Genomic DNA, 26,920 nt, shown 5'->3' with positions numbered 1-26,920 from the left:
ATTACACTGGTATACATTTATTTCTGGTCGTAGGCATCCTAGTGAGAAGGCTTATTTCTTCTTTTGAAATTTGCCTCTTCCTTGGCTTCACAGAATTTGAGACCACCTCCATTCTGTTTCAGCAAGAAGTATCCTAAGGCCAGCATTATCCATTCTACATTTTTTTTAAGTATGCCAACTGTTCCTAACTTCAGAGGCATGAATGATCCTGCGCTAGGATTTTCGATTCGCCAACATTAGAAAGACAGCAGAAGTGATACCACACACCATATTTGAATTGGATGACATAACAAGAAGGGACGTAACATGACCTTTGAATCAGATAGCACAAAAGAAATTAACACGAAAGAATTGTAAATGCTACAAAAAGAATACAAAACAATCATAAGGTTTTACTAAAGGAAATAAGCTATGTTAGTTACCAAGTATGCATTAATTAGTGTTGTAATGAATTACCATGGGCATGCCATCGAAGGTCACGTGCAACCCGTATATAGATACATCCATTGAAGCCAATTACAGCCCACTAAGGCCAGATTAAGCCATCAGATGCCAAGCGCAGCCCCGTATGCCAACTTGCAGCCAACCTATTGCTGGGTACAGTGCCAGAAGCACAGAAACCGCCATCATGCAATCTGGTACCAGTTTGCAAGCCTAGTTAAAACATCATATCTAGTTATTGACTCGCTTGCTTAAATACTGCAATCTAGTCCATGCTCGTAATACTTCTATTATTTTGTACAAAGTAAAGTTTTACTTTTTATGATACTGTCAGACTTTTTCAAGTGCATCCTCATATGCCCTGTTACAGCCCCACATGTTCAGAGAGTGCCAAAGTAAGTGTTGTACAAATTCAAATGTCAAGGACCTGGCATTGGTGTCACATGCCAACTGTAGCATAATATGCTTCTATACATTGTATCATACGCTAAAAAACTTTCCAAATGCCCAGGCAGCATCCGTTCTACTACAATCTAGATAAAGTAATGCTTGTTAGTCTTGTGTGACACTTAATTTACCAGTAAATGTTAACAAGGATATTATTTATATTTCCCCTTCTTCAGATCCAGGCTTTTCATCTGCCATCAGCCATTTATTGGAGAAGATGAATCTCACCATTGAGTAGACAGAGAAACCTACAAGCTTACTCTATTATAGTTAACCGCACAGTTTACTTATACTTGATGTAGACAAGTTTACAGCTCTATGCTTATTTGTGTTTTATGGTACAGTATGTGCGTGTTGAGGTGTAGTTGGCGTGGCAGAGCTTGTGCGTGCAATGCTGTCATTTTTATACGGATCATACTATTTTCTTACGAGGAAATATTAGCAGTTGGTGGTGCATCATTTCTCTTATTCTACTGCGATGTTTTACCAATGCTTATCACAGTAATATAAATAAATATTGTATGTTCAAATTCTAATTTTATCTACGATAGTTACTTGAAACCACGTAGGTGATTTGTAAAAACCTGACTTATTAAGCATCCAGTATTTATCAAGCAACCTTGAGCCCAGCAGACGCCCACCTCCTCCTTACTGGAACGGGTCCGACTTGTCTTTATTTATTGAAAAATTCCGTTTAACCAAGAAACACAGTTAACTCATTGTTTTACATATTTTGTTTTATTTCTGTAACTGCAAGTGTGCTTATTACCCTTAGATATGCTATTTTCCTAAACGTAATGAGAAATATAAAGTTGCCTGATAACCATTTTAAGTTCACTAGTGTATGTGGCATAACTCCAGCAAATAGAAAGTGTTTTTTTTCGCCAACTGCTTTTGTTTTATTATTAATGCATTTTTACATGACAGAAAAGTACAAACTATAGATAGTTGTAGGAGATGAGGGGGGGGGGCACCTATTAATGGAAGCTTGTTTTTGTACCTGTTCACTGCTGCTGCTAGTTTTTCGTTGATGCACTATTGTTGTTTACTGATATTTGACGTACAATGTTATTTTCCTGGGCCTGGATTGGGTCCACACTTACTGGGTGATTCTTGATTAGAACTGGATGCTTTTGTGTGATACAAAATGCAAATGTACTGTTTTTTTCGTTCCTTGTATAATGCACTAACATAATAAAAACATGTTTAAAAAAATATGTATTATATCCAGCAATATACTTTGGCCAAGGTTTACATACAGTTCACTCAACTCAGCACAGCAAGTAAAGTTGCTGCACTACTTGAAGGGGAGAGAGCAGAACAGGACCATATCTACTAAAATGTGTCGCTGTTTACCAGTATTTGATCTTTTATGGATTCATGCTTGAATCATTCCCCATCATCAGACTGGGAACCCTTGGTTATAAATAATGTTAGTACTGAAGGTGTCCTCATATAGCAGTGTAGGCCCTACACGCAATAAACATTGACATTTCTCATATACTTTAGTAACCCATTAACCTCGTTATGTATGAACCAAACTGCAGCCAATCAGAGACCAGCACCCACAGGTGCGCCCTTTTCAGAAGATACCAACTGTCAGATTTTTCACCGCATGTCACAGTGAGGAACACTCAGGAGAAGCTCTCTACTAGAAGACCTTTCTTCAATCTTTTTCCTGTTAAAACCAGCCTTAGAATATCATGGCAGAGATGGGACAGAAGGAGTTGTGCTTGAAAGCTTGTAAGATGAAGAAATTGTTTATGGATGATCCACAAAGTGTCTTTATTGACTTTATCCCAGCCACCATCAAAAGGGATGTGAATTATATGTCTCACGTTTTCTTCATAGCCTCTTAAAGATCATGAAGGAAGATTGGTTTAGCAATACATGAGGAAAAAGTTGAAAAAGCCATGCCTTCAGGTCAAGGTACAGAAATGGTAGCTCATGAAAAAGAAGTCTGCCAGCTAGACGTCCAATAAGGCTCCCAGACCCTCAGACCCTGCTTCTAAGAGTCAGACAATCAGGTCAGCTGCTATCGGATAACTTCTTTAAAGATTTGAATGCACCAAAAAAAAAACACACAGAAAAGTCAAAGAGGAAAGCTGAATTGGATGAAGACACTTTCACTTAGAAATGAATGATGATCCTTCACAAAACACCATCCAGAAAGAAATCTCTTGAAAAACAAAAGGACACTTGAGGTACGTTGCCTATCAAAAATTCAGCCTTGTGAGCAATGACAGCATATCCTAAAGTGTTGATCCACAAAACAGCATCCATACATGCACAGGAATCATCCATGACACTCTTTTTGACCAACTTGGCAACACCAACATTGTCGACCATGTTGGTGGACAACAACTTCATTATCGACAGACACATCGGTGACGCAACCTTCAACGCATACTCTTTAGCCCTTGATCTCGCTAAACAAGCTTTTGTCGACTGTAAACAGAACGCAGAAAAATAATTCATTTACAGAGCCATTATGTGTTCCTCCTTTTGAAATTCCAGGCTTGTATGTCTCCAGTGCCCCTGTTACCACCCAAGAAGTTGCTACAAGATGAATCTTCAAATTCAGAGGTTAATGATAATGACCATAATATTGAAGACATGGAAGTCTTTTTAGTGAAGAAGGTGACAATTATAATGGTCAAGAGACTACTAGAACATCCAACCTTAAAATCAGATATTTGGACTCTTGAACAAGAAATCTGTACTCTGTATCACAAGATTCTTGAACTACTTTCGCCCAAATTACCAGATTTTGGCTACTACAGTCAAAGTTGGCAACATCAGCCACATATGGTACATTCTTTATCTATGTTAACTGATATACAAGACATGGTTAAAGACATCTATGACCACCTTAAATTCCCGGATCTGAAAAGGTCTCCATATCACAACCACCAACCCTACTTACAGTGCTTCCCACAACAGCAGAGTAAAGCCAACAACCAATTACTTAGCAAAGGACCCCAAAAAAAGAAAAGAGTATGCCAGCCAAAAATACAAATTTGCCGGTAAAAATATCGTTGGACACTGATGGTGATTTATCAGCATCAGAGGATAAACCCCTAGGGCCACTGAGTGAACCACAGGATACAAACAACAGGTGTAGCACATTCATATGGAATGAGTGTCGACAATGAATCTGATCAAGAGAATCAGACAACCCGATAAGGTGCCAAGACTGGAATGATTTTGTAATCCAAGATGATGCAAGTCCTCACCCAAAACCAAAAAACTCCCCACCAGGTGAAATGGGGAGATTTCCTGCTCTTATTGAGAAGGCGTGTCAACGCTTTTGCTCACTAATTTAATCAGTCAAAAACACATGTTTCATTTTCAGCTTCAAGGAAAAGGCTCAGAGAAGTTCAAGATCAGTACCTATATGAGACCACTCTGGAGAAGGCCTGGTAACCATGCAAAATCAAGCCACAGCTGTTAATCTAACAAGGATATAGAAAAAATACAAGAATAAGAATCGATACAGCTTATGGGCATTCTTCAGGGCAATAGCAGAGAAAAAGAATTCCTCCAGTGACGCACCACTTCAATTACAGATAAATGTGTAGCATGCAAAAGGTAAGCTTGTCCATGCAATACAAAGGTTAGTGTACTTACCGTTGAATTGGAAGTACCCCAGCTGTAAATAAATTATACTTATCAGGGAAGTTGGGAGTTGGCCCTGTAGTCAAAGTAGCTTCAAGGGTCCCTACCCACTGCAAGCCTGTTTGTTGCTCTGCTCTCCCAGCTAGGGGGAATTATTTTTCTCTGCTATCGCCCTGAAGGATGCCCAGGGCCTTTTTAGGCCAGTAGGCAGAAACATGTCAGCGTTCTTAGGATAGGGTCATAGGACCAAAATATCCTGGTTGCCCGTATATTCATTGTTTTTAACCATTCCTACTCACCTTGCGAATAAAGGGATACCTTGGGGTGGATGAGGAATTTGTATATCTAATAGTATATAACCCCCCACATAGTTATTTGAAGAACTCCCTGGAATAAAGTCGATCCCACTCTGACCTTTAGGAGTCAGGGTGAGCCCGATGAAGCATGCCACTATTAGTGGGTGTGGGTTGTATATAAAAAAGGTTTTTCCTTTCCCACCTCTGAGTGTGGTGGGGTATAGGTACATATTTATCTCCTTCCTACACTGTTGTTTAAAAGGGAGGATACTATTTTGGTCATTGAATAGGGAGTATGTATCCCTTCGCCTTCAATATATAAAAGGATCTCTCTGCCCTGGGATCAGGAGTCGCTCTCCAGGTCCTAATTGGTTATAGTAAAAGACAACATATAATCAACTAACTTATTATTTTCACCAGTGATCATATCTCTCCATCAGCCGCTGTTACTTGGCGATATACATGCTCTGAAATAAGGATTTGCTGGTACTATGATGTCACTATATGAAGTTTTTGAGCTCACATCCAAAGGAATCGTCTATTGAAATATGCAGAAGAAAGACTGCATAAAAAAGCAATTCTTTGGTGGAATCGGTATTCCAGTGCATTTTGGGCTTGAAGATGACATGTTTATGTGTCATGCCTGTACATAGAACACTATCTTCAGCAAAAAATAGTTTGGAATCTTTTGGGCCCAACTCCAGATGACATGTAAAGGCATAACATGTGAATCTAAAACGGAAGAAGCTGTAAAGAAACTGTTACAGGTAAGCATAATTTCCTCACTTTGATAGTTCTAACACACTGATTCAGGTACTCCTAGTCCCAGTTCTCATTTGTGATATGCTTCAGCACTGCATGAAAGACTTTACCTCTCCCTACACAAACCTTGGACTTGTGCCATTTTATTCCACCAGCAATAGAGGGAGAACTATAAAGCACCCCGCACACATTAGTAATCTTCTTAGTATTTCAACCTAGGCCATTTTATTCAGCGCCTGGTGTCAACCCCAGGTGAGTCTTAAGTACTGGAACAATGAATACCAATCTGAGTAATGGTGTTAGCTTAAAGGAATCAAAGCATTACCTTTTCACCAGTCTTGCCAAGAGTAGGTAATGCTTCTCGTGGCTTTAGCTTTTTTGTGAGGATTTACCCACATCAACCAATACAGGTCAAGGCTTCATATCCCAGAGATGTCAGTCTGGCGAGCAGGTACACACAAGGAATTTATTTCCTACAGACCGTATATATGAACATACAGATGTTCCAAACTTAAATGCTCCAACATCACTCACATCCAGCCTGTACCGTGACATGAAACAGCTTGACCCATTTGTGGTAGTAGGGTTATCGATATCCATACCTAGATAGTTTGTGGTGGCTGTTCATTGCACAACACAAATAATTTTGAAAATATACATCCCAGAAAAAGGAAATAACACCCAACTCACCTACATACACTTAAAGAAGTTCGTGGAAGCACTCCAAATAGTACAAAAATCAGACTAAACAGTTCAACTTTCATATCATTCAAGAGGTTTCTATATTTGATGATGCAACATACAACATTGATTACATAATTTTTTAACATTGCTGTCAATCCGCTGGGGTTATACAAAGTTTCTTCATGCAACCAAAGCGGACTGATTGCAAAGCTAATACCAGCTGCCATCTATTCAAAACCTTAGGTTCTACTTGCCCAAACCCAACATATATATTCATATGAAGATGTCCCTACAATTATTTCACTAGTTTAAAATACTCCTCTTTACTTTGTGTTGTACCTGAAAACACACCGTACCTCATGCATAGCCAAAGTTTAACTTTTGAGAAATTTAAAGGAATGACACATGTCATCCTATCTTGCTCACTCACGTGGTTGGGAAAGTTTCAAACCCAACAAAATTACGAATCTCAAAATACGGACTACTCAAAGAGGATATTATGAAAATGATATGATCTAATCTGTACTATGCCGCTTAATTAAATAGAGAAAAATCTTACATTACTTGAAAGTTAAGTCTTATTTTTATATACTACTCAGTGTGCTTTCACAAATTGTTTTCGTAGAGATGAGGACTGTTTACACAGTCCCACCAACTTGATAGCATAGAACTTCCCGAGCCACAGGTAAGTGGTGACTTGGTACCTTTGTGACAATACCCAGGTTCATTGGTGGATAAATGAGACGAGCAGGTTATGCGGTAATACACCCACATAGCTGTCAACGTTTCAGATTGCTTATTTGTGACATCTACACATTTTCAGGGTAATTATGAGTGACAGTCAATGACTATGAGTGACACTTTCTCACGAGCAAAGTCAAGCAATTTAGACAAGGGAAACATATACATATCAGAAATTACACCCATTTGAGCAAAGAGAAACTTTAAGAAGATCTTAAAACTGCTGAAAAGCACCAGAAATGGAAGAGCAGTAACTCACAGCTAATCCGATAGACTCACAGCGGACTACTTGCACCTACATGAATAGGTACATGCACTGTTCTTCACTGGGTAAACTAACTGCTTGAGAAGTCAGGTTTTTCTAAAATGTGTTTGTCAGGTTATTTAAAATCAGACAGTTCTCCAGCTCTAGATTGCACTATAACTGTAGCAATCCCATGAATACAGCTGACAGCGCTAAAATATGCAGTTTATTAGAACTTCCGAACAAGTGTTTATAATATTCTACTTTTTTGAGCCTGAATTTTATATAAAAAAGTTTTACATTTACATTTGTTTCATTCATGTTTATTATTTTCTTTACTTCTTACAGTCAGTGTGTTTAAGCAGGAACAGGAAATAAACTTGATTACTGTAACTTTTTCTGTGGTCTGCAGTATCTGTATTAGGGGTGTTTACAAATTCTGCTCTGTGAGCAAACAGAAGAGGAAACTTCAAAACACCAGCAGGGCACCCATCCTACCAAGTACCACGCATCAGGCGTTAGACTAACGCGTTTCAGTCTGGTAATCTGAATTACCTCACAGAAATGCATTGTCAGGAATATCTGTGTTGTGTCTCAGCTGTCACTGCACCATCAGGATTCAAGCAAGCCGGGCCGAAGACGGCTGTAATGCCAGAAACCGGTCCCCGGAAGCTTGTTTCCTTTCCAGTAAAGAATTGGCTTGGTAGTTTGGTCTGCCCTGTTCCCATGATGCACTGGGCCAGGGACAGACTAATTTGCATGTAGCCAGGTTCTGAACTGGGATGGTGCAGTGAGCTAAAAAACGGTGATGGATCAAGCCCTGATCTGTTGACTGGGTAGGAGTGTTCTGATTAACTCAGATACTCTGTCCATCACCACCCCCCTTTTGAAATTATTTTGGCCACCATAAGTGTGGAAGGGTATGCTCAGACATGAGTCCCTTGCTCACTGCACCATCAGGATTCAAGCAAGCCGGGCCGAAGACGGCTGTAATGCCAGAAACCGGTCCCCGGAAGCTTGTTTCCTTTCCAGTAAAGAATTGGCTTGGTAGTTTGGTCTGCCCTGTTCCCATGATGCACTGGGCCAGGGACAGACTAATTTGCATGTAGCCAGGTTCTGAACTGGGATGGTGCAGTGAGCTAAAAAACGGTGATGGATCAAGCCCTGATCTGTTGACTGGGTAGGAGTGTTCTGATTAACTCAGATACTCTGTCCATCACCACCCCCTTTTTGAAATTATTTTGGCCACCATAAGTGTGGAAGGGTATGCTCAGACATGAGTCCCTTGCTCACTGCACCATCAGCATTCAAGCAAGCCGGGCCGAAGACGGCTGTAATGCCAGAAACCGGTCCCCGGAAGCTTGTTTCCTTTCCAGTGAAGAATTGGCTTGGTAGTTTGGTCTGCCCTGTTCCCATGATGCACTGGGCCAGGGACAGACTAATTTGTATGTAGCCAGGTTCTGAACTGGGATGGTGCAGTGAGCTAAAAAACGGTGATGGATCAAGCCCTGATCTGTTGACTGGGTAGGAGTGTTCTGATTAACTCAGATACTCTGTCCATCACCACCCCCTTTTTGAAATTATTTTGGCCACCATAAGTGTGGAAGGGTATGCTCAGACAGGAGTCCCTTGCTCACTGCACCATCAGGATTCAAGCAAGCCGGGCCGAAGACGGCTGTAATGCCAGAAACCGGTCCCCGGAAGCTTGTTTCCTTTCCAGTAAAGAATTGGCTTGGTAGTTTGGTCTGCCCTGTTCCCATGATGCACTGGGCCAGGGACAGACTAATTTGCATGTAGCCAGGTTCTGAACTGGGATGGTGCAGTGAGCTAAAAAACGGTGATGGATCAAGCCCTGATCTGTTGACTGGGTAGGAGTGTTCTGATTAACTCAGATACTCTGTCCATCACCACCCCCTTTTTGAAATTATTTTGGCCACCATAAGTGTGGAAGGGTATGCTCAGACATGAGTCCCTTGCTCACTGCACCATCAGCATTCAAGCAAGCCGGGCCGAAGACGGCTGTAATGCCAGAAACCGGTCCCCGGAAGCTTGTTTCCTTTCCAGTAAAGAATTGGCTTGGTAGTTTGGTCTGCCCTGTTCCCATGATGCACTGGGCCAGGGACAGACTAATTTGCATGTAGCCAGGTTCTGAACTGGGATGGTGCAGTGAGCTAAAAAACGGTGATGGATCAAGCCCTGATCTGTTGACTGGGTAGGAGTGTTCTGATTAACTCGGATACTCTGTCCATCACCACCCCCTTTTTGAAATTACTGAAAGCACCAAGGCAGCGTCGCCGAGGTGTACACTGCACACGCTGTGCTCGAGCAGGTTTTGGCTTTCGCACTGTGAGCTAAGGCAGTGCTCACAGGCTCCCACTCACAGTGACAACTACACTGCAATGCCAGACTGGATTCATTTGTGATCTGATTCCTTGCAATGTGGATGACTGAAAGCCTGCAGCCTGACGTCATGAGCCGAGGTAGTGTCCAATGACCATTCAGGTTGTTGCTACAATTGCCGGTGCCGCGAGGACATCACATCCTGTGCCGGGGAGCAGGACGTTTTGAGAAAGGGCAGCTCTGCACTGGCTGGTTTGCCGGAGGCACTGTAATTAGAGAATGCAAGAAAGAAACCTGTTCGCATGAACGGTTTCACTCTGACAGTATCTAACTGGAAAAGTTTATATCTGTTCAGTGGACTTTCCAGAGAGATAAGAGAGCACGTTTGAAGGCGGAGCCATGACAGCGAGGGCAAATGGACTCTACAGCAGGAAGAGAGGCTCCACTGAAGGGTGAACCGTGCAAAGCTTGTTCTAAAAAAACGGTGTTAGAGCTGGGGGTCTCTAGTTGGCAGAGGTAGGTACCTTTGTCCAGATCGGGACCCTTGCTTCTAGTCAGGGTAATGGGGAAACACACTGTTGATAACCCCTGCTCACCCCCTTGGTAGCTTGGCACGAGCAGACAGGTTTATCCCCAAGGCAATGTGGAAAGTATTTGCACCAACACCCACAGTAACCCAGTGAAACACCACAAATGGACATCACACAGGTATTTATAAAAATATCAATATCTTTATCTGATTAGGCAAGACCAATAATGACAGAAATGCAACATAAATAAATAATCCTTCAAGCAGTGTTCATTGGAATGCTCTTGTAAAAAATAAATGAACTAGTAGAGTTAGTATGGCTGTAAACTTGGTTTCCAACGTGTGGAAAGTAACATTAAAAATGTGCTCCTATCAACATTGGGCCCGGTTATGTTGTGAGCGGTGGTTCTCTCACCCTTTGATCGGATTTAGGCTGATTGCGCGCTCACAGCCGGAATGCTCCCTAAAAGATGGCGTTTCTACTACCAATATGCCCCCGCTACACTTGTAGCAAAAAAAAACGCGGTCTCAAAGGTAACGTTTCTATCCACAATATGCTCCCACTGCACTTGTAGCAAAAAAATGCGGCCTCAAAGGAAGCAGCGCAGCCGCATAGTCACTTGCAGCCCCGCCAGCTCCAAACCCTCTCCCGGCCTCGCAAAGACAACAGTGCGGCTGGAAGCGTATTAACTGGGGCTGCTCTCGTGTTGGTGTCCACTTCCAGGCGATCCCCCGACGGGAGCCCTTCTCTTCCGTCGGTGATGCGTCGGCAGGGACAAGACTTCCTTCCGGGCAACCCTCCAATCTGTGTAGTGGTGACATGGGTGTGCAGGCGTCCTGGTTGCTAGGCGACCCTCCGGCTCCACTCCAGCTGCAACCCAGCTCCTCTCTTTAGCGAACCCGGCCTTGGGCAGTCGGTTCGAGTAGCGGTGGTGAAGTAAAAGCAAGCACGCAGCTCTTCTGGGAATCGGGAACCGATGGTGATGAAATACTGGCCCTCTGTGCTTCTCTCCGGTTACGGGCCGGCGGCAGTGATACGCACAGCGCTCTTGGTGCTTTTTGAGAGCAGATGGGCCTGCAGACAGGGCGAGCTTCACAGCGGCACCAGCAATGTCCTGGGGGCTCACAATTATCCCCAGAGGCAGTAGAAACAGCGGAGCACGGTGCAGGGGATGCGAGCTTCAGGAGCTTTGGAGAAACTTTTGTATCCCTGAGTTTCTAACAGGAAGCCAGCTCTCTCAGGCCCTTGAAGACAGTTACACTTCAGAGGGGACAAAGCACACAGCACAGTTCCTCTTCAAGTAAGGGGACACAGCACACAGCAGAAAGTCCCTTAATCCTCTTCCTCAGCAACAACAGCAACTGCAGTTCAGCCCACAGACACACAGCAATGGCAGCACTTTTCCTCAGTCTTCTTCAGCTGTTCTTCTTTTGCAGGGATTCCTTCTTGATCACGAAGTTTCCTAGTCTAAAATGTAGGGGTTTCAGCTCTGATTTTTATACCCCAAAAGTCTTTGTTCTTCATGTGTGAGGGGTCCTGGACCCAGTCCAAACCCGTTGTGGGCGCACTCTGCCAGTGCACATCTTCTTCCTTTGTGAGTGTGGGCCAGGGCCATCAGACGCACCGCAGGAGGTGGAGCCAGCATTGGGGAAGGCAGGCACATCCTTATTCAGACCCAGGTGCTACTCCTCCCACCACTCCAAATGCAGATAGGTCTATTCAGCCTAGTGCTCACTCACCCAGCCTCCTGGAGCCACCCCAGCCCCTGTCACTCACAAACAAGACAGTCAATTCACAAACAGGCAGAGTCACACAAAGGTTGAACACGAAAATAGCTATAAAAAGTGACCGTGTAAAAGGGCGGCCTAGGCATACCTTTGTTTGAGGTATATTTCCATGCAGCCCAGCTTCCAAGGGAATTATGGTGGCTGGCGCCACGTAATCTGGCGGAAACAAGCGCAGACACAGGCTCCCTTGCTCTCACAGACCTTCAGGGCTTCCTGTTACCCAAAGTGGCCCCCCTCACTGGCAATCACCACAGTTAGTAACAAACGCCCAAATGCGTTGGGAGGGTGCTCAACCTTACTTGTCATGTCGGCTCGCATGCTCCTGCTTTCCCCCTTCAGGGTATCCCTTACCCTCCCAACTCCCACTCATCCAAAGCCCTCACAAGAAGTTCTTTCCCACGTGGTTTGAGACCCTTTTATCTAGGACTACACACACCACAGTCTTTTTTTACGCCATGGAGAAAGAGTACATGGTGGAGGTACCCATAATGAACGATGAAGTAGAGTTTTCTCAATTAAGTGTAGACTATGCTGCTAACCCCTTAAAGTTGAGGTGCAGATGTGCTTAATTTTATTGGAAATGGGTTCAGATCACCAGAGATCCCTAGGTTCTGGAGACAGTTCAAGGATTTCAGATAGAATGTGTCGCACAACCGATTCAAGATTGGTTACCAAAGGGAATAGGTTGTTAGCAAACAGTAAGTAAGTGTGGTGAACAAGAAAGTTCAAGTCTTAATAGCAAAGGAAACTTTAGATAACAGACAGGAAGAAACACCAGGGTTCCTAAGCAATATTTTTCTAGTAGAAAAGGATGACAATCAAGTGCATCCTGTAATAAATTTAATAGGGTTGAACAATTGGGTAGTTTAACACAATTTCAAGATGGAAGACATGCATTTGTTGAGTTATTTTTCAAAATGGAGATTAGACTAAACATTCAGATTTAAAATATTGTTATCTTATAACTCTGTTTAGGTGCCTCGCCCTAGGCTTTTACAGTTTTAGGGAGACAAAAAGATGTGGAAATCTGTTTGTCTACCAATATTGCACCCAGTAGTGGCCATAGGTCAATGAGAGGGAAATAAGGTTAACAATATACCTGTGCCATACATTAATTATGGAAAAACAACAATTGATGGACAGAATGCAGAACAATGTCATACACTCACCCCAGTACAGAGTTCTGGGCCTAAATCCATCGTTTTTTTGCACTCCACACCACCCCAGGTCAGACATGGCCATATGCAAATCAGCCTTGACCCTGCGCCTCATGGGAACAGTCCAGCCCGAACTGCCAAGCCATGTCTTTCCTGGACCGGAATCAAGCATCCAAGGACCGGTTTCTGGCTATCAGCCGTCATCAGCCTGGATAGCTTGACTCCAGTGGTGTGGAGAGCATGGGACTCACGTCTGAGCATACCCATCCCACTCAGGGTGACAAATGCAAAAACAACAATTGATGGACAGAATGCAGAACAATGTCATACACTCACCCCAGTACAGAGATCTGGGCCTAAATCCATCGTTTTTTTGCACTCCACACCACCCCAGGTCAGACATGGCCATATGCAAATCAGCCTTGACCCTGTGCCTCATGGGAACAGTCCAGCCCGAACTGCCAAGCCATGTCTTTCCTGGACCGGAATCAAGCATCCAAGGACCGGTTTCTGGCTATCAGCCGTCATCAGCCTGGATAGCTTGACTCCAGTGGTGTGGAGAGCATGGGACTCACGTCTGAGCATACCCATCCCACTCGGGGTGACAAATGCAAAAACAACAATTGATGGACAGAACGCAGAACAATGTCATACACTCACCCCAGTACAGAGATCTGGGCCTAAATCCATCGTTTTTTTGCACTCCTCATCACCCCAGGTCAGACATGGCCATATGCAAATCAGCCTTGACCCTGTGCCTCATGGGAACAGTCCAGCCCGAACTGCCAAGCCATGTCTTTCCTGGACCGGAATCAAGCATCCAAGGACCGGTTTCTGGCTATCAGCCGTCATCAGCCTGGATAGCTTGACTCCAGTGGTGTGGAGAGCATGGGACTCACGTCTGAGCATACCCATCCCACTCGGGGTGACAAATGCAAAAACAACAATTGATGGACAGAATGCAGAACAATGTCATACACTCACCCCAGTACAGAGATCTGGGCCTAAATCCGTCGTTTTTTTGCACTCCACACCACCCCGGGTCAGACATGGCCATATGCAAATCAGCCTTGACCCTGTGCCTCATGGGAACAGTCCAGCCCGAACTGCCAAGAAACCAGTCCTCGGAAGCTTGTTTCCGGTCCAGGGAAGGCATGGCTTGGCAGTTCGGACTGGACTGTTCCCATGAGGCACAGGGTCAGACTGATTTGCATATAGCCATGTCTGAACTGGGGTGGCAGAGTGGGCTAAAGAACGGTGATGGGTCAAACCCAGATCTTTTGACTGGGTGTGAGTGTTTGATTGGTTCAGATGCTCCGTCCATCACCACCCCCTTTTATACATTAATTATGGAGCAGGAGACTACAGTAGGGAGACTTCATACAGATTTAGGTGTGATGTTATTGGAAGATTTGGAGTTTTTATAAAACAGAAGCAAATTGGATTCCAAGTGTGGAGATTCAGTTTTTAGGGTTAATGGTGGCTAAAGTTGGGAGAATACTGATACTCCAAATAGACAAATTGAAGAGGATTAAGAAGGGAATCCGGAAAACATTGAGTTTAGTTCAAAGTACTTTGAGAATTTTAACGCATATATTGCAATTAAGGTCTTCAACGACTCAAGCTATTGGCACCCTTCGAAGGGCATCTACGGCCCTAAAGTCAAAGGTCCATTTTGGAAAACACTCCTGCTGGCTACAACGGAGAAAACAGCTATCTCAAAAATGATTATGCTTCCCCACCTCCTTTATTATTTTGCCAACCTTCCCCTTGTCCCTCCTTGCAGTATTTTTCAGGACCTAAACGTGCTGGTCAGAGTACTCATCTGGGACAATAAACAACATCACATAGAGTTGCAGAAACTACAGTTGACCGTGTAAAAGGGCGGCCTAGGCATGCCTTCGTTTGAGCTATATTTGGAAATTATGGTGGCTGGCGCCACGTAATCTGGCGGAAACAAGCGCAGACACAGGCTCCCTTGCTCTCACAGACCTTCAGGGCTTCCTGTTACCCAAAGTGGCCCCCTTCACTGGCAATCACCACAGTTAGTTACAAATGTCCAAATGAGTTCGGAGGGTGCTCAATCTTACTTGTCATGTCGGCTCGTATGCTCCCGCTTTCCCCCTTCAGGGTATCCCTTACCCTCCCAACTCCCATTCATCCAAAGCTCTCAAGTCCTGGCAAGATTGTTCTCTTACCACCGTAGGCAACATATTCCAGGATGGTCAAATCCTCACCATCAACCACTTAATCAATGACTTTGCTCTCTCGAGAGGTCAAAATCTACAGTTTCACCAGATGCAGTAAGTGCTCCGTGCCCAATGGTCCAACGTGGATACAGAGAGCCCCCCCAATCGCTCTGTCATAAAGTCCCTGCTAACCATGTGGGAAGGGGCTGCCACCTGATGACACAGCTGTATAAAAAGTATTCAACTCACCATACTTCATAGAACCTACCTCATGCCACATCAGCTCAACCGCATCTTTTAAGCGACCCATCTCAGCTGGCTGCGTTGCCATGCATTCTCAACTGACCTCCAGCACATATGGTCTTGCCCTCTCCAGATACTGGCAGACAATCCACAAGGTGCCTTGCAAAGTGACGGAATTCCCAGACATTAACACTTGGGAATTGTGCACTTCGGTCATATTTAGGCACTGGAAATGCATAGCGTTTAGGGCACCCTATGCAAGCCTTGTGCTACTTCTCGCTACGCGCGCTGTCACCCTCCACTGGCGATTGCCGCAGCCCCCTAGACTGGAAGCCTGGTACGGAGTAATACAGTGATGGGGAATGGCCAAGCGTGAGACCGTGCACTTTGAGGAGGTCTTATTTTCATTAACAATGGTCCTTAGGGAAATAATTAGAAGGAAAGAATAGGCTATAGACCTGAATGGGTGCTATACATTTCCTGTGTCCAGCCGGACAAGGAGATTTATTAACGCAATGTCTTAAGAAATAACAGGAAGTTATACACGAAACCAGGACGCAATCCTGCACCCGATGTAAAAGGAAGGGACAAAGAAACATACAATGAGGGGTTAAACAATACAAATTACAGGCAACAAAAATGGAGCTGTGGCAGCTTGTCAATAGCCTTAAAATGCAGCAAGCTACACCAAATAGTAACCACAATAATTATACACTTTTGAAACATGTGGTACTACTTTGCATTGTCGACGAAGTTTCGATCCCAAGCTCCGTGAATACAGGGATCATTATCAGGACTAATTATTTGGGAGTGCCTGATATGATTGAGAGTACCGCTACAATGACGATAAGTGCGACATAGAGAGCGGAGGGGAAGCTTCTCCATGGGACAATGAGTTCTATGAGCAGTGGCGTCGCACAGTGTCAGGGGGGCGGGTACATCGGGGAGTTGAGAAGGATTGGAGCGCTGTCCACTGTCTGTGTGCGCTGTCTTTAGTGAAAATTGAGCGGAGTATCGAGTGAAAGGCAACTCCTGCTCGTGGCCAAACGGCTTGGGTATTACGCCTCGGCGATCTGGGGGCTGGCAATGGCGGGTGAGTGCTTCAGTGTAGGGGGCAACGGTGTGCCATTGGTTCAGAGGCGCAATGGCAGGAACACGAGTTTGGCCACGAGCAGGAGTTGCCTTTCACTCGATACTCCACTCAAATTTCACTAAAGACAGCGCACACAGACAGTGGACAGAACTCCCATCCTTCTCAACTCCCCGATGTACCCGCCCCCCTGACAATGTGCGACGCCACTGCTCATAGAACTCATTGTTCCGTGGAGAAGCTTCCCCTCCGCTCTCTATGTCGCACTTATCGTCATTGTAGCGGTACTCTCAATCATATCAGGCACTCCCAAATAATTAGTCCTGATGATGATCCCTGCATTCATGGAGCTTGGGATCGAAACGTCGTCGACAATGCAAAGTAGTACCAAATGTTTCAAAAGTGTATAATTATTGTGGTTACTATTTGGTTTAGCTTGCTGCATTTTGAGGCTATTGACAAGCTGCCACAGCTCCATTTTTGTTGCCTGTAATTTGTTTTGTTTAACCCCTCATTGTATGTTTCTTTGTCCCTTCCTTTGACATCGGGTGCAGGATTGCGTCCCGGTTTCGTGTAGAACTTCCTGCTATTTTTTAAGACATTGCTTTATTAAATCTCCTTGTCCGGCTGGACACAGGAAATGTATAGTACCCATCTAGGTCTATAGCCTATTCTTTCCTTCTAATTATTTCCCTAAGGACCATTGTTTACAAAAATAATCGATACCGGGGGTCCTTAGTTACTCATCTGGTCCTCTTGTGTTTCTAGAAAAAACTTTGAGGAGGTCTGACATATTCGCAGGCACCCCAGCTCCCATGTGTGGGTCCTCTCCTCAACCACTTTCTCCAGCTTACCCGGGATTACAATCTGCACCCGTAAATTCAGATACAGCCCCTCATGGTCCGGAACCCCCTTTTGGATCCTGATGTGCCCCCCCCCCCCCGAACATCCCCCCAGCCATGTTCCAGCCTGCAAAATGATGCTCCACTCCAAAACACTAACTTCACCCGTAACCAGGTCATGCCCTGGGCTTTCTCCCAGCCTTTTTCCCGCACATATGCCCCCCCCCCCTCCTTAGGCACAAGATTTGCACACACCATCACTGAGCCATTAGCACAGCCAAAACAGCACCTACCCATCACCTGTTACCCGCAGGTGCCTATTTTCTGGACCTTGCATCCTCTCATGTAGAGCAGCAGCCCTATGGACACTCGTACCGACAATATGTAATTCTTTAATCTGTCAATGTGTTTATTGTTGAAAACCCCAATAAAAACATTTATTAAAAATAAACACTCAAGCTATTTTTCCTGGTCTGTTGAATTACAGTGATTTGCAGAGGTTGAATGAAGAGTGGTTTGAAAAACTCTCAAAGGTTTTTCTAACAGGAGATGCTGAGGACCACCTGCAATGGTGGTTGAGAAATATCGAGGCTTGAAACAGACGAGCAATTTTTGGAGTGAATCTGGACGTTATTATAGAGGCGGATGCAAGCTTAGAAGTCTGGGGTGCCAGATGTACTTCACTGACAACCATATGGCGTCGGACAGATGAGAAGAGCTGGATGCATAAAAACTTGTTAGATGTGTTAGCAGGCTCATTTGCAGTAAAAGTGTTTTACAGAGAAAATCTTTCAAATGCTCTGTTTTACCGAGGATAGACAATGTCTTGGCTGTAATATATGTTAACAGGATGTATCTGATAGAGACATCTAGCCACAGATTTCTTAACTCAGAATACCCCCCATGCGTTAGACTGGATCCGGATATTTTTCCCCCCCATCAGTACCTCTTCGCGCTGGGGGTGGTGTCTCCTGGCTCCGTCCTGACATCGTCCGCGGATATGACGTCAATGGAGCAATATGAGTCCCTCCTAGCACGCTGACGTCAGTTTCCTTCTTTTCCGCGCCCGGGATCCGGGAGAAGCGATTCCTCTGGCCTGTTGTTTCAGACCCTCTTGACTCCCTTGTTGGCATCCGGGAACAGTGTTAGATGCCTATGGGCTTCAAATCATTTGAGTCCTGTATGCAGCAGATGTCGGTGATGGATCTACACAAGATCTTTAGCGCTGGGATGCTCCTGGGTAACCATGCGCTCTAGAAACATTCCTTCAGTCATTCATTTATCTGTATGTGTTGCTTGGGAGAACACCACAATTCCATGGAGTGAGACACCTGCCGGCGGATGAAGCCGAAGTCTCTGCGGGTACGTCGTATGAAGTTGCTGTCCGTCCAGATGTCCTGTTCGGAGCCCTCTCGGCGCCGGTCTCCATCTCCGGCAGAGGGGTCAAAGCGGCGCGAAGCTTCTCCTGCTAAGGCTCCTGTTCGGGACAGGCCCTGTAGTCGTTCCTGCAGAAGTAGTTCACATGATGCAGGTAAGCACAGGAGGAAGTCACGGAGGTCGTCGGCCTCACATCACCTTGATTTCTGGGCTCGATGCTCTCGGTCTTTGCTGGACACGGGCTGCCAGGATTTGGCTCCCCACCTACCCACCATTTCCTGGTGCTGGGGCGACTTGGACCCGGATGGAAGCCTATTCTAGGGCTTTAAAAGCCATTTTTGGGTCACCTCCTCTCCCTGGCGCGCCTTCGGGCCCCACAGAGGGGCATAGGGACTCAAGTCGGGTGTTTGCTGGCGGGTTCGTTCTCGGCTCTAATTCAGTACCCTGACTCTGGTTCAGTTGTGCTGTTAGGTATATCCACGGATGTCGATCTCCCCAGAAAAAGTTAATATTGGCCAAACTGGGCCTAGCGGTTACCAAGCAAGATCTGGCACACAAGTGGGAGATGGCGCAGCTACCCACATTGTGTGAGTTGCCAAAGGATATGGATTTATGTCAGGGGAAAAAAACACATACATAGCCCGAGGATGACCAAAGAAGTTTGAAAAAGTCTGGAACCCGTGGATGCAATACTATGGTCTTCTGGGGGAGGGTTCGCCAGAAGAGTCCCAAATCGAACAACAAGGAAGTGCAGGAGAGTAAAGGGGTGAGACTGAGAGACTGGGTATTTGAGAAGTATGCAACACTAAACTATGTATCGATGTTACACGTCTCCATGCATCTGGATGGTTTTGTTGCGGTACTCTTTAGTCAACTGCATGAAAATGTATGCTGTACCTGTATTGAAAGAAAAACAAAAATCAAATTTTTTTTTTTTAAATGTCTTGTTCCAGTCTGATACCCGAGGAATATTCAAATGGTGTGGAATCTGCAGCTAGAAGCATCTAACCCTATATCCACAAACAGACTGTGGTTGGAGCTAAAATCTTACACCTTGAGGAAAGTGTAACGACAAGTAATGTTTTAATTTCTCCTTGTGTTTTCTACTTTGCATGTGTGCTGCATTGAACAGCACACATGAGTAGGAAAATGCTGTAGAATCCCCTTACATTACAGAAACCATTCCTTACATTACAGAAACCGTTCCTTACAGACAGCACACACCCTTTCACTAAGGTGCAGAAGAGCTGTGTGCTTTGGCACATAGCAACCTAAAGTGCACCGGTACAGGGATAAAAGAAAACAGTGTCCTATCTTAGTAGAGTGCAGCTGTGCTCTCTCCCTTTCATGCAACGCTGCCCTGCGGGGATGTTTGGTAAATATGGCCCTCAATATTTGAAACCCTTTAATTCGATTTTTTTTAAACTATACATAAAAAAGTACTGAACTATTCCATCATGTCAGCACCCAACAAAACCACAAACAAAGCTGTAGGAATATTAATAAAACTACAAAGTACACCTTACAAGGATAACTGCAAAAATCGAACAAATTGTACATTATGTACTTTGTCATGTTATCTGTTCAACTAAAAGAAATGCAATAGTGTTTCAAATTATAGATCAAAGACTTCAAGTTTTTAACACCCACTACCTACATATCCATAACCTTACTTTATCTATCACAATAGATTGAACTTGATTGGTCAGGTTTCAATCTCTAATAACGTTGAAATAGTGTTTTAGATGAAAAATAATTTCCATCACGATGTAAGCAGCTTGCCACAAATATGCATGTTGTCAATCATATTCAGGGTGGACAGAACAATCAAAAGCACTCCAAATGAGACTAAATAATTATTCAAAATGGGAGGCGCTTAAAATAGTGAAAACATCTATGCTTACATGGTGAACGATTTATTGAGGATAAGGATGTCAGCTTCGTAAACTGCCGCAATATTACTACCTAGCACAGTGGTGTTTCAAAGGTTTCCAGACTTCTACTGAAATTCAAAGGTCTCTCGTAACTGATGTACTTACAAAGCTTGATGTTCCTAACCTCACGGAAGCTCAGCCCTGGTATACACAATAGTATCCCCTGAAGAATGCTCTTTTTTCTCTACACCATCACATGCATTATATTGTAGAACACCCTTTACTTTTTTTGTTGGGTTTCCTTATAAACACACACATTAAAAACTGTGGTAAGTAAATTCAAAAGTGTAAATTATGCATAGAGCAATAATTCTTAACCTCATTGGCCGCATTACCTCTCTGGCGCATCTGTCAGCCATTGTCTGACACTGGGGAGGAATGTAAAGGCCCCTCTGCAATGACGAATGGCGCACAGGGCGGGTAAACGGCATTGCAGTAAAAGTGAAATTAAAATGAACCGATGGGCTTGTTTTACTTTTGCTGAGTCAGTGCTCGGGGGCATATCTCCGCCCCCAAGCACGGTTTCTCCAGGGAGACGTATCATTGGAAAGGGTAGAATCTACCCTTTAAGATGGGACATCTGTCCTCTGGATCCCTGCTTGGGAGTCGCCACATGAGAGTGATCCCCAAGCAGGGATCCACCCACTAGCCACCAGAGATTTGGGGAGTGGCCCCTTAGGCAAGGGCTGGTGTTCCCCTATGGCAATTTTTATATTTTTGTCGGATAGGGGCAATTATCTTAGATCTGCCCAGCCGAGTTTTTTTTATTATAAAAAATGTAGGCGTGGGAGCTGCCCAGCATGGCCATGGTCATGCCCCTACAAGTAAATGGTGCAACAGATAGAGGTAATTACCTCCATGTGCCTCCTCGGGGGCAGAAAGCTCACACTATGGCAGCAATATATATATTTTTTAATAAAGTAATGGGGTGGGTTGTGCCCATCTTAACATCAGACCCACCCTCACCCCTAAAACCATAACAGTCTTTCTGCTCCCCTGCACACTAAAGCATCCCATACCCATGGCAAGCGAGAGGTTTTTGGGGAGTCACAAATTTCCTACCACACAGCATTACACAAGTCTTCCAATTTAAATGGAACCTCACTTGTGTGGGTGGGCCAAGAGACCTACACACAAAAGTCCCTATAGTGCTACATCGAGAGACCAGCAATAGGGGTAGCTATGGGATTTGGGGCTGTACTCAGCCCCAACCAAGCTAAACCTACGAGCCACAGACATTCTTGAAAAGTAGACAACCAGGGAATTCCAGGGTTGTGTGGCTTGCATAAATCCAATTAGGTGTTCTTACCCACAATGCCGTGCAAACCTCAAACTTTGCTCAAAATCACATATTTTCCTTAAATGTCTGGGATGTAAACTTCTGGAATACACAGAAATCTACAAAATTCCTACCACCCAGCATTGATCCATTTGCGCAGATAAAAATACTGCACCACTTGTGTGACTGGGCCTACTGCCACGTCAGGAACGGCTCAAACTGAGGTCAATAGGAGTCCCCACGTAAAGGCTCCCGTTGACCTTCGTTTTATCCATTCCTGTTGCAGGCACTTGGCCTAGCCACACTAGTAGTGCAGTGTTTTTATTGGCACAAGTGGGGCAACGTTGGGTGGGAGGAATATTGTGGATTTCTGAAGTTTCCATCCAATAAATGTAAGAAAAATGCTTGATTAAAGGCAAAGATTGCGTTTTGCATGGCATTGTAGGTTAAGAAACACCACCCTTAACGCTCCTAGTTGAAAAAACTGTGAGGTTGTCTAGGGTCCCCCAAGGCTACCTGAGTTAGGGCCCAAAATCCACAGCTACCCATGTTGCAAAAAAAATGGGTCAACTTCAGTGGAAAAATTAGATGTAGCCATGTTCATTTTTGGGTCATTTTCTGTCACGGGCACTAAGCCTACCCACACAAGTGAGGTACCATTTATATCTGAAGACTTAGGGGAATGCTGGGTGGAAGTATGTTTATAGCTCTCCACAGATTCCAAAACTGCCCATCACAGAAATGTGAGGAAAATGTTTTTTTTTAGTCAAGGTTTGAGGTTTGAAAGGGATTCTGGGTAAAAACAAGCTGATAAGAGCCACACAAGTGACCCCACCCTGGATTACCCCAGGTGTCTAGTTTTCAAAAATGTGCAGGTTTGCTAGGTTTTCATAGGTGCCGGCTGAAGTAGGGCCCAAAATCCACAGCTACTCACTTTACAAAATACGGGTTAGTTTTAAGTGGAAAAATGTGATGTATCCATAATGCGTTTTCAGATGTTTCCTCTTGCAGGTAATAGACCTACACACACAAGTGAGGTACCATTTTGATCAGAGGTCTTGTGAGAGCAAAGAATAGCAGAATATTTGTTATTGCCAATTGGATTTCGCTGCATTGTGCCTTCCAAATGTAAGACAGTGTGTTAAAAAGAAGGTATTTTGAAAATTCCCCTATAAATCATATGCGCTAATAATGGGTAACCTCTAATTCAGAGATGTACAATAACCACTGCTTCTAAGATCCATATCTTCCGCCCATTTCAAAAATACATATGTTCCCTTGATACCTATTTTTCACTCTAAATATTTCACCAGGTGAACTGGTCTATACTCAGTACACAATGAAAACCTATTGTATGGTGCAGCTCAGTTGTTGGCTCTGGGTAATTCGAGCTCTTGGAAAACCTACACAACCTATATATCCCCGCAACCAAATGTATTTAGGGAATGTAATGGTGCATTGCTTCTGTTAATCGTCTATTATGACAAAAAGTTACAGATGAAAACACTATCACAAATGGCTGTTTTTTTCTACTCATTTTCAATATATCTTTTTTTCAACAGTTCATTTCTTGTAGAAAAGCTTGAGGGATCTACACATATGACCCCTTGTTGAATTTGGAATGGTCTCAACTTTACAGAAATATATAGCTCTCCTGGATCATCCATGAGTTTCACACTAGTTTGCACCACAAAAGTTGAAAACACAAAAAATAGGAAAATGGACTACCTCTTTGAAAAATGCCAAAACTGTGGTATACAATCAGGTTTTTTGATTCAGCTCTGCATGTTTCTGAAAGCTGGGAAACCGCAAACTGTTCGTTGATGCAGTTTTTAGGGAAAAAAACACATTTTCTCCTATTTTTCCCAAACATCTCCAAATTTGGCTATTTTCTCAGTCCCTTCCAGGGGAATCCACAAATTCTGGGTGCCTTTAGAATCCCCAGGATGTTGGAAATAAAAGGATTCAAATTTGACATAGATACCTTATGTAGACAAAATGTTATGGAGGCCTAAGCACGAACCACCCCACATGCCTAAAGGGTTCAGTACGGGGTAAGGGGGAGCTAAATACTGTTGTGTTTCCCAAAACAGCCTAGGACAGAATGGAAAAAGATGAAAGGAAGGGTAGCTTGGTGGTACTAAGGTGCCTTTACATTTCTCTCACACCAGCAAGAAATCTGAACATTGTTGTCAAAAATGACTCTTACTTCACTGGGAACACTATCCTGCAAGACTGTCTCTAGTTGGGCACATAAGTATGCAATAAGTGGAGGCTTGCCCAACATAGTTGAACTAGGCCCAGATGTAGGTAAATGTCATTTACCGATTCTTAAATACCGAATTTTACCGATTCGGTATTTGAAAATCGGTAAATGAGATGTAGGGGAAAAATCAGTATTTTTTACCGAATCGGTAAAATTCGGTATCTGACTTTTGGTATATACCGAATCAGTATTTACCGAATCGGTATTTTCCGAATCGGTATTTCCCATGCATCCCTATGGGCCAAATGGCCCATAGGAATGCATTGAAAATACCGATTCGGTAAATACCGATTCGGTAAATACCGAATCGGACAGCAAGCAAAAGTGAAACTTAACACAACAGCCAATCAGGTGCAACCACCCTCCCCCTTCCTACCAGGAAGTGGCTACACAGGCAGCTGCAACTAATTAGAAGGTTCTGGAAAGGCAGTTGGAGCAGAGAGACTGGGAGCAGCAGCAGACAGAGTTTGTGCACGTTTAAAAGTGAAAAATGGCATGCAGCAAGAACACAGAGCAGACAGAAAGAAAAAGAAAGCTCAAATTCAGCAGTATGGAGCTCCAGGTGCTTGTGGAGGAGGTGGTAAAGGTGCACCCCAGACTTTTTGGGAGGCTGTCCCTTTCTGTGCCTGAATCAGCAAAAAGGAAGCTTTGGCTTGAAATCCTTGAGAAAGTAAATGCAGTGGCAGTGACCACCAGAGTCATTGAAGATTTAAAAAAGAGGTTTTATGACCTAAGGAGCCTCACCAAAAAGAAAATTGCTGACCACCACAAACAGGCCTCGCAAACAGGTGGAGGAAAGAACACAGCACCCCCCCTGACTGACCTGGAGGAGATGGTAGCCGCAACCTTCGAGCCAGAAAGCGTCCATGGACTGGGAGAAGTGGACAGCTCGGCGAAAGCTGCAACTAGAAAAGGTAAGATGCATGCACAGCAATCCCCCTCACACCCTCATCCATCCCTCACCCCTTGAAGCTAAGTTACCCCGGTCACAGTGTGTGTGTGCAAAACAGTAGCAATGCATCATGGTACATGTAGTCAGTTAATGAAAGAGCATGTCAGACAGCACTGTAACCACCAAGTTAGGCAAATGATTGCAGACAGAAGGGCAGGCAGCATGTAATAAGTGCAATTTCATATGCTTTATTGTAGTGTCTGTGAGACATTTGCACCTAGCTGATATGTGCTCATATGTCCACAGGTCACACATCCAAAAGGCAGTCTCAGGAGGCAGAAGGCACAGCACCCGAGAGGGATGAAAGTCATGAGCCAGGTCCCAGTGCATCACAGGACACAGGTGTTCCAAGTGGGCAGACACCTTCCCAAGAACCTGACATCAGTCAAGAAATGCAGGCCTCCCCAAGACCTTCACAGTCCCCTCCATTGGTGTTCTCACCCGAAATGCCAGCATCCCTTGAAATAGAAACACCTGCTGCACACCCTAGCAGGAGGTATGTTGTTTCCCCACTGATGGAAATGGAGACAGCTGCTGGTGAAATGGTGGGTGAAGACTCACACAACTTGCCTGAAGCTGACATCACTGCCACACTGCAGGCCAGAACAGAGCCTGTACCAAGTACCACTAGACGCCGCACAGTACAAGGAAGGAGTGCAGGTGCACGTGGGGAGGGGTCCAGTGTCTTCCAAGGCCTGGAGGGAACCATGGTCAGGATCCAGAGGATGCAGGGCAAGGGCATCATGTCCTGTCAAAGACAAATGCGCAACCTCAACATGCAGGAAATTGGCAAGGGCATCAGGGAACTGGTGGAAGTTAACAAGAGCATGGCAACAGGCATACATGACATGACCCAATCCATGCAGCAACTGTGCACAAAACTGGACTCTGAAATAACATCAAGGCGCAGGGAGAAGCAGCGCGCAGAGAGAACTGAGAAATCTATCCACCGCCTGGCAACAGCCACATCCCTGCTATGCAGGCGTAGCATGAATAGTCAGGAAGTCCTGACTCAAAATAGCAATCAGCTGACAAGGGGCATAGCTGGAATGACCGGTGCGCTGGAGGCTCTACTCAATGCTCAAAGTGCACAAACTGCTGCTATTGACGTGCCGGACACTGAAGGTAGCACCAGTAGGAGCAGCATGGCAAGCCCCCTTGTTGTAGAGACAAGGAGGAGCAGCAGGCGACAGGGTGAGGCTACAGGGCAAACGCCCAGTGAACAGAGTGAGCCACATACATCTGGGAGTGCAAAGCGTGGCCGCAAATGAACACTTAATAGAATGGGCCACTGCAATTGGACTTACAATTTAGAATTAAGGAAGTTTGTGTTGCACATTTGTGCCTTTAAAACCTGCCTAGTGACAATATCCAACTATGGTGTGAGGATTCAACACCTGTCTGTGCGTGTTTGCTCACTGTGAGCATTGCAGTGAACTGCTTACTGTTGCTTTTTTTGTCTTTAACATACCTAGAAATTTACATATTAAATGAAATTTTCGTGCTTTCAACATAGGTCTCAGTCTCATCACTTACTCAGAAATAGTTGCGTGTTATTTCCTCACGTCTGCATCTGCCATCAATTGGTGTTGTAACTCCAGCAGGTTGTGTTTCTGGCACAGCAGTGTCGTCGTCATGATCCTCGTAGTCAGAAAGATCCACCTCAGTACCCTTCCTCACAGCCAAGTTGTGCAACATGGC

At 44.5% G+C, this 26,920-nt stretch overlaps 1 protein-coding gene across 1 annotated transcript in view; it reads left to right on the top strand.

Annotated features, from left to right (window-relative positions):
• Positions 1-2,097, top strand: part of LOC144761766 (uncharacterized) — a 638,918-nt gene extending 636,821 nt beyond the window's left edge. The window contains exon 14 of the mRNA XM_078647014.1: positions 1,065-2,097. Coding sequence (XP_078503140.1) covers positions 1,065-1,126 — 62 coding nt within the window. The 3' untranslated portion in view covers positions 1,127-2,097. The remainder of the gene's footprint in view (positions 1-1,064) is intronic.
• The last annotated feature ends 24,823 nt before the right edge of the window (positions 2,098-26,920 follow it).

Source organism: Lissotriton helveticus, chromosome 6 (genome assembly GCF_964261635.1).
Source record: "Lissotriton helveticus chromosome 6, aLisHel1.1, whole genome shotgun sequence".
NCBI classification, from domain to species: Eukaryota; Metazoa; Chordata; class Amphibia; order Caudata; family Salamandridae; genus Lissotriton; species Lissotriton helveticus.
This window is presented reverse-complemented; position numbering and strand designations above follow the sequence as displayed.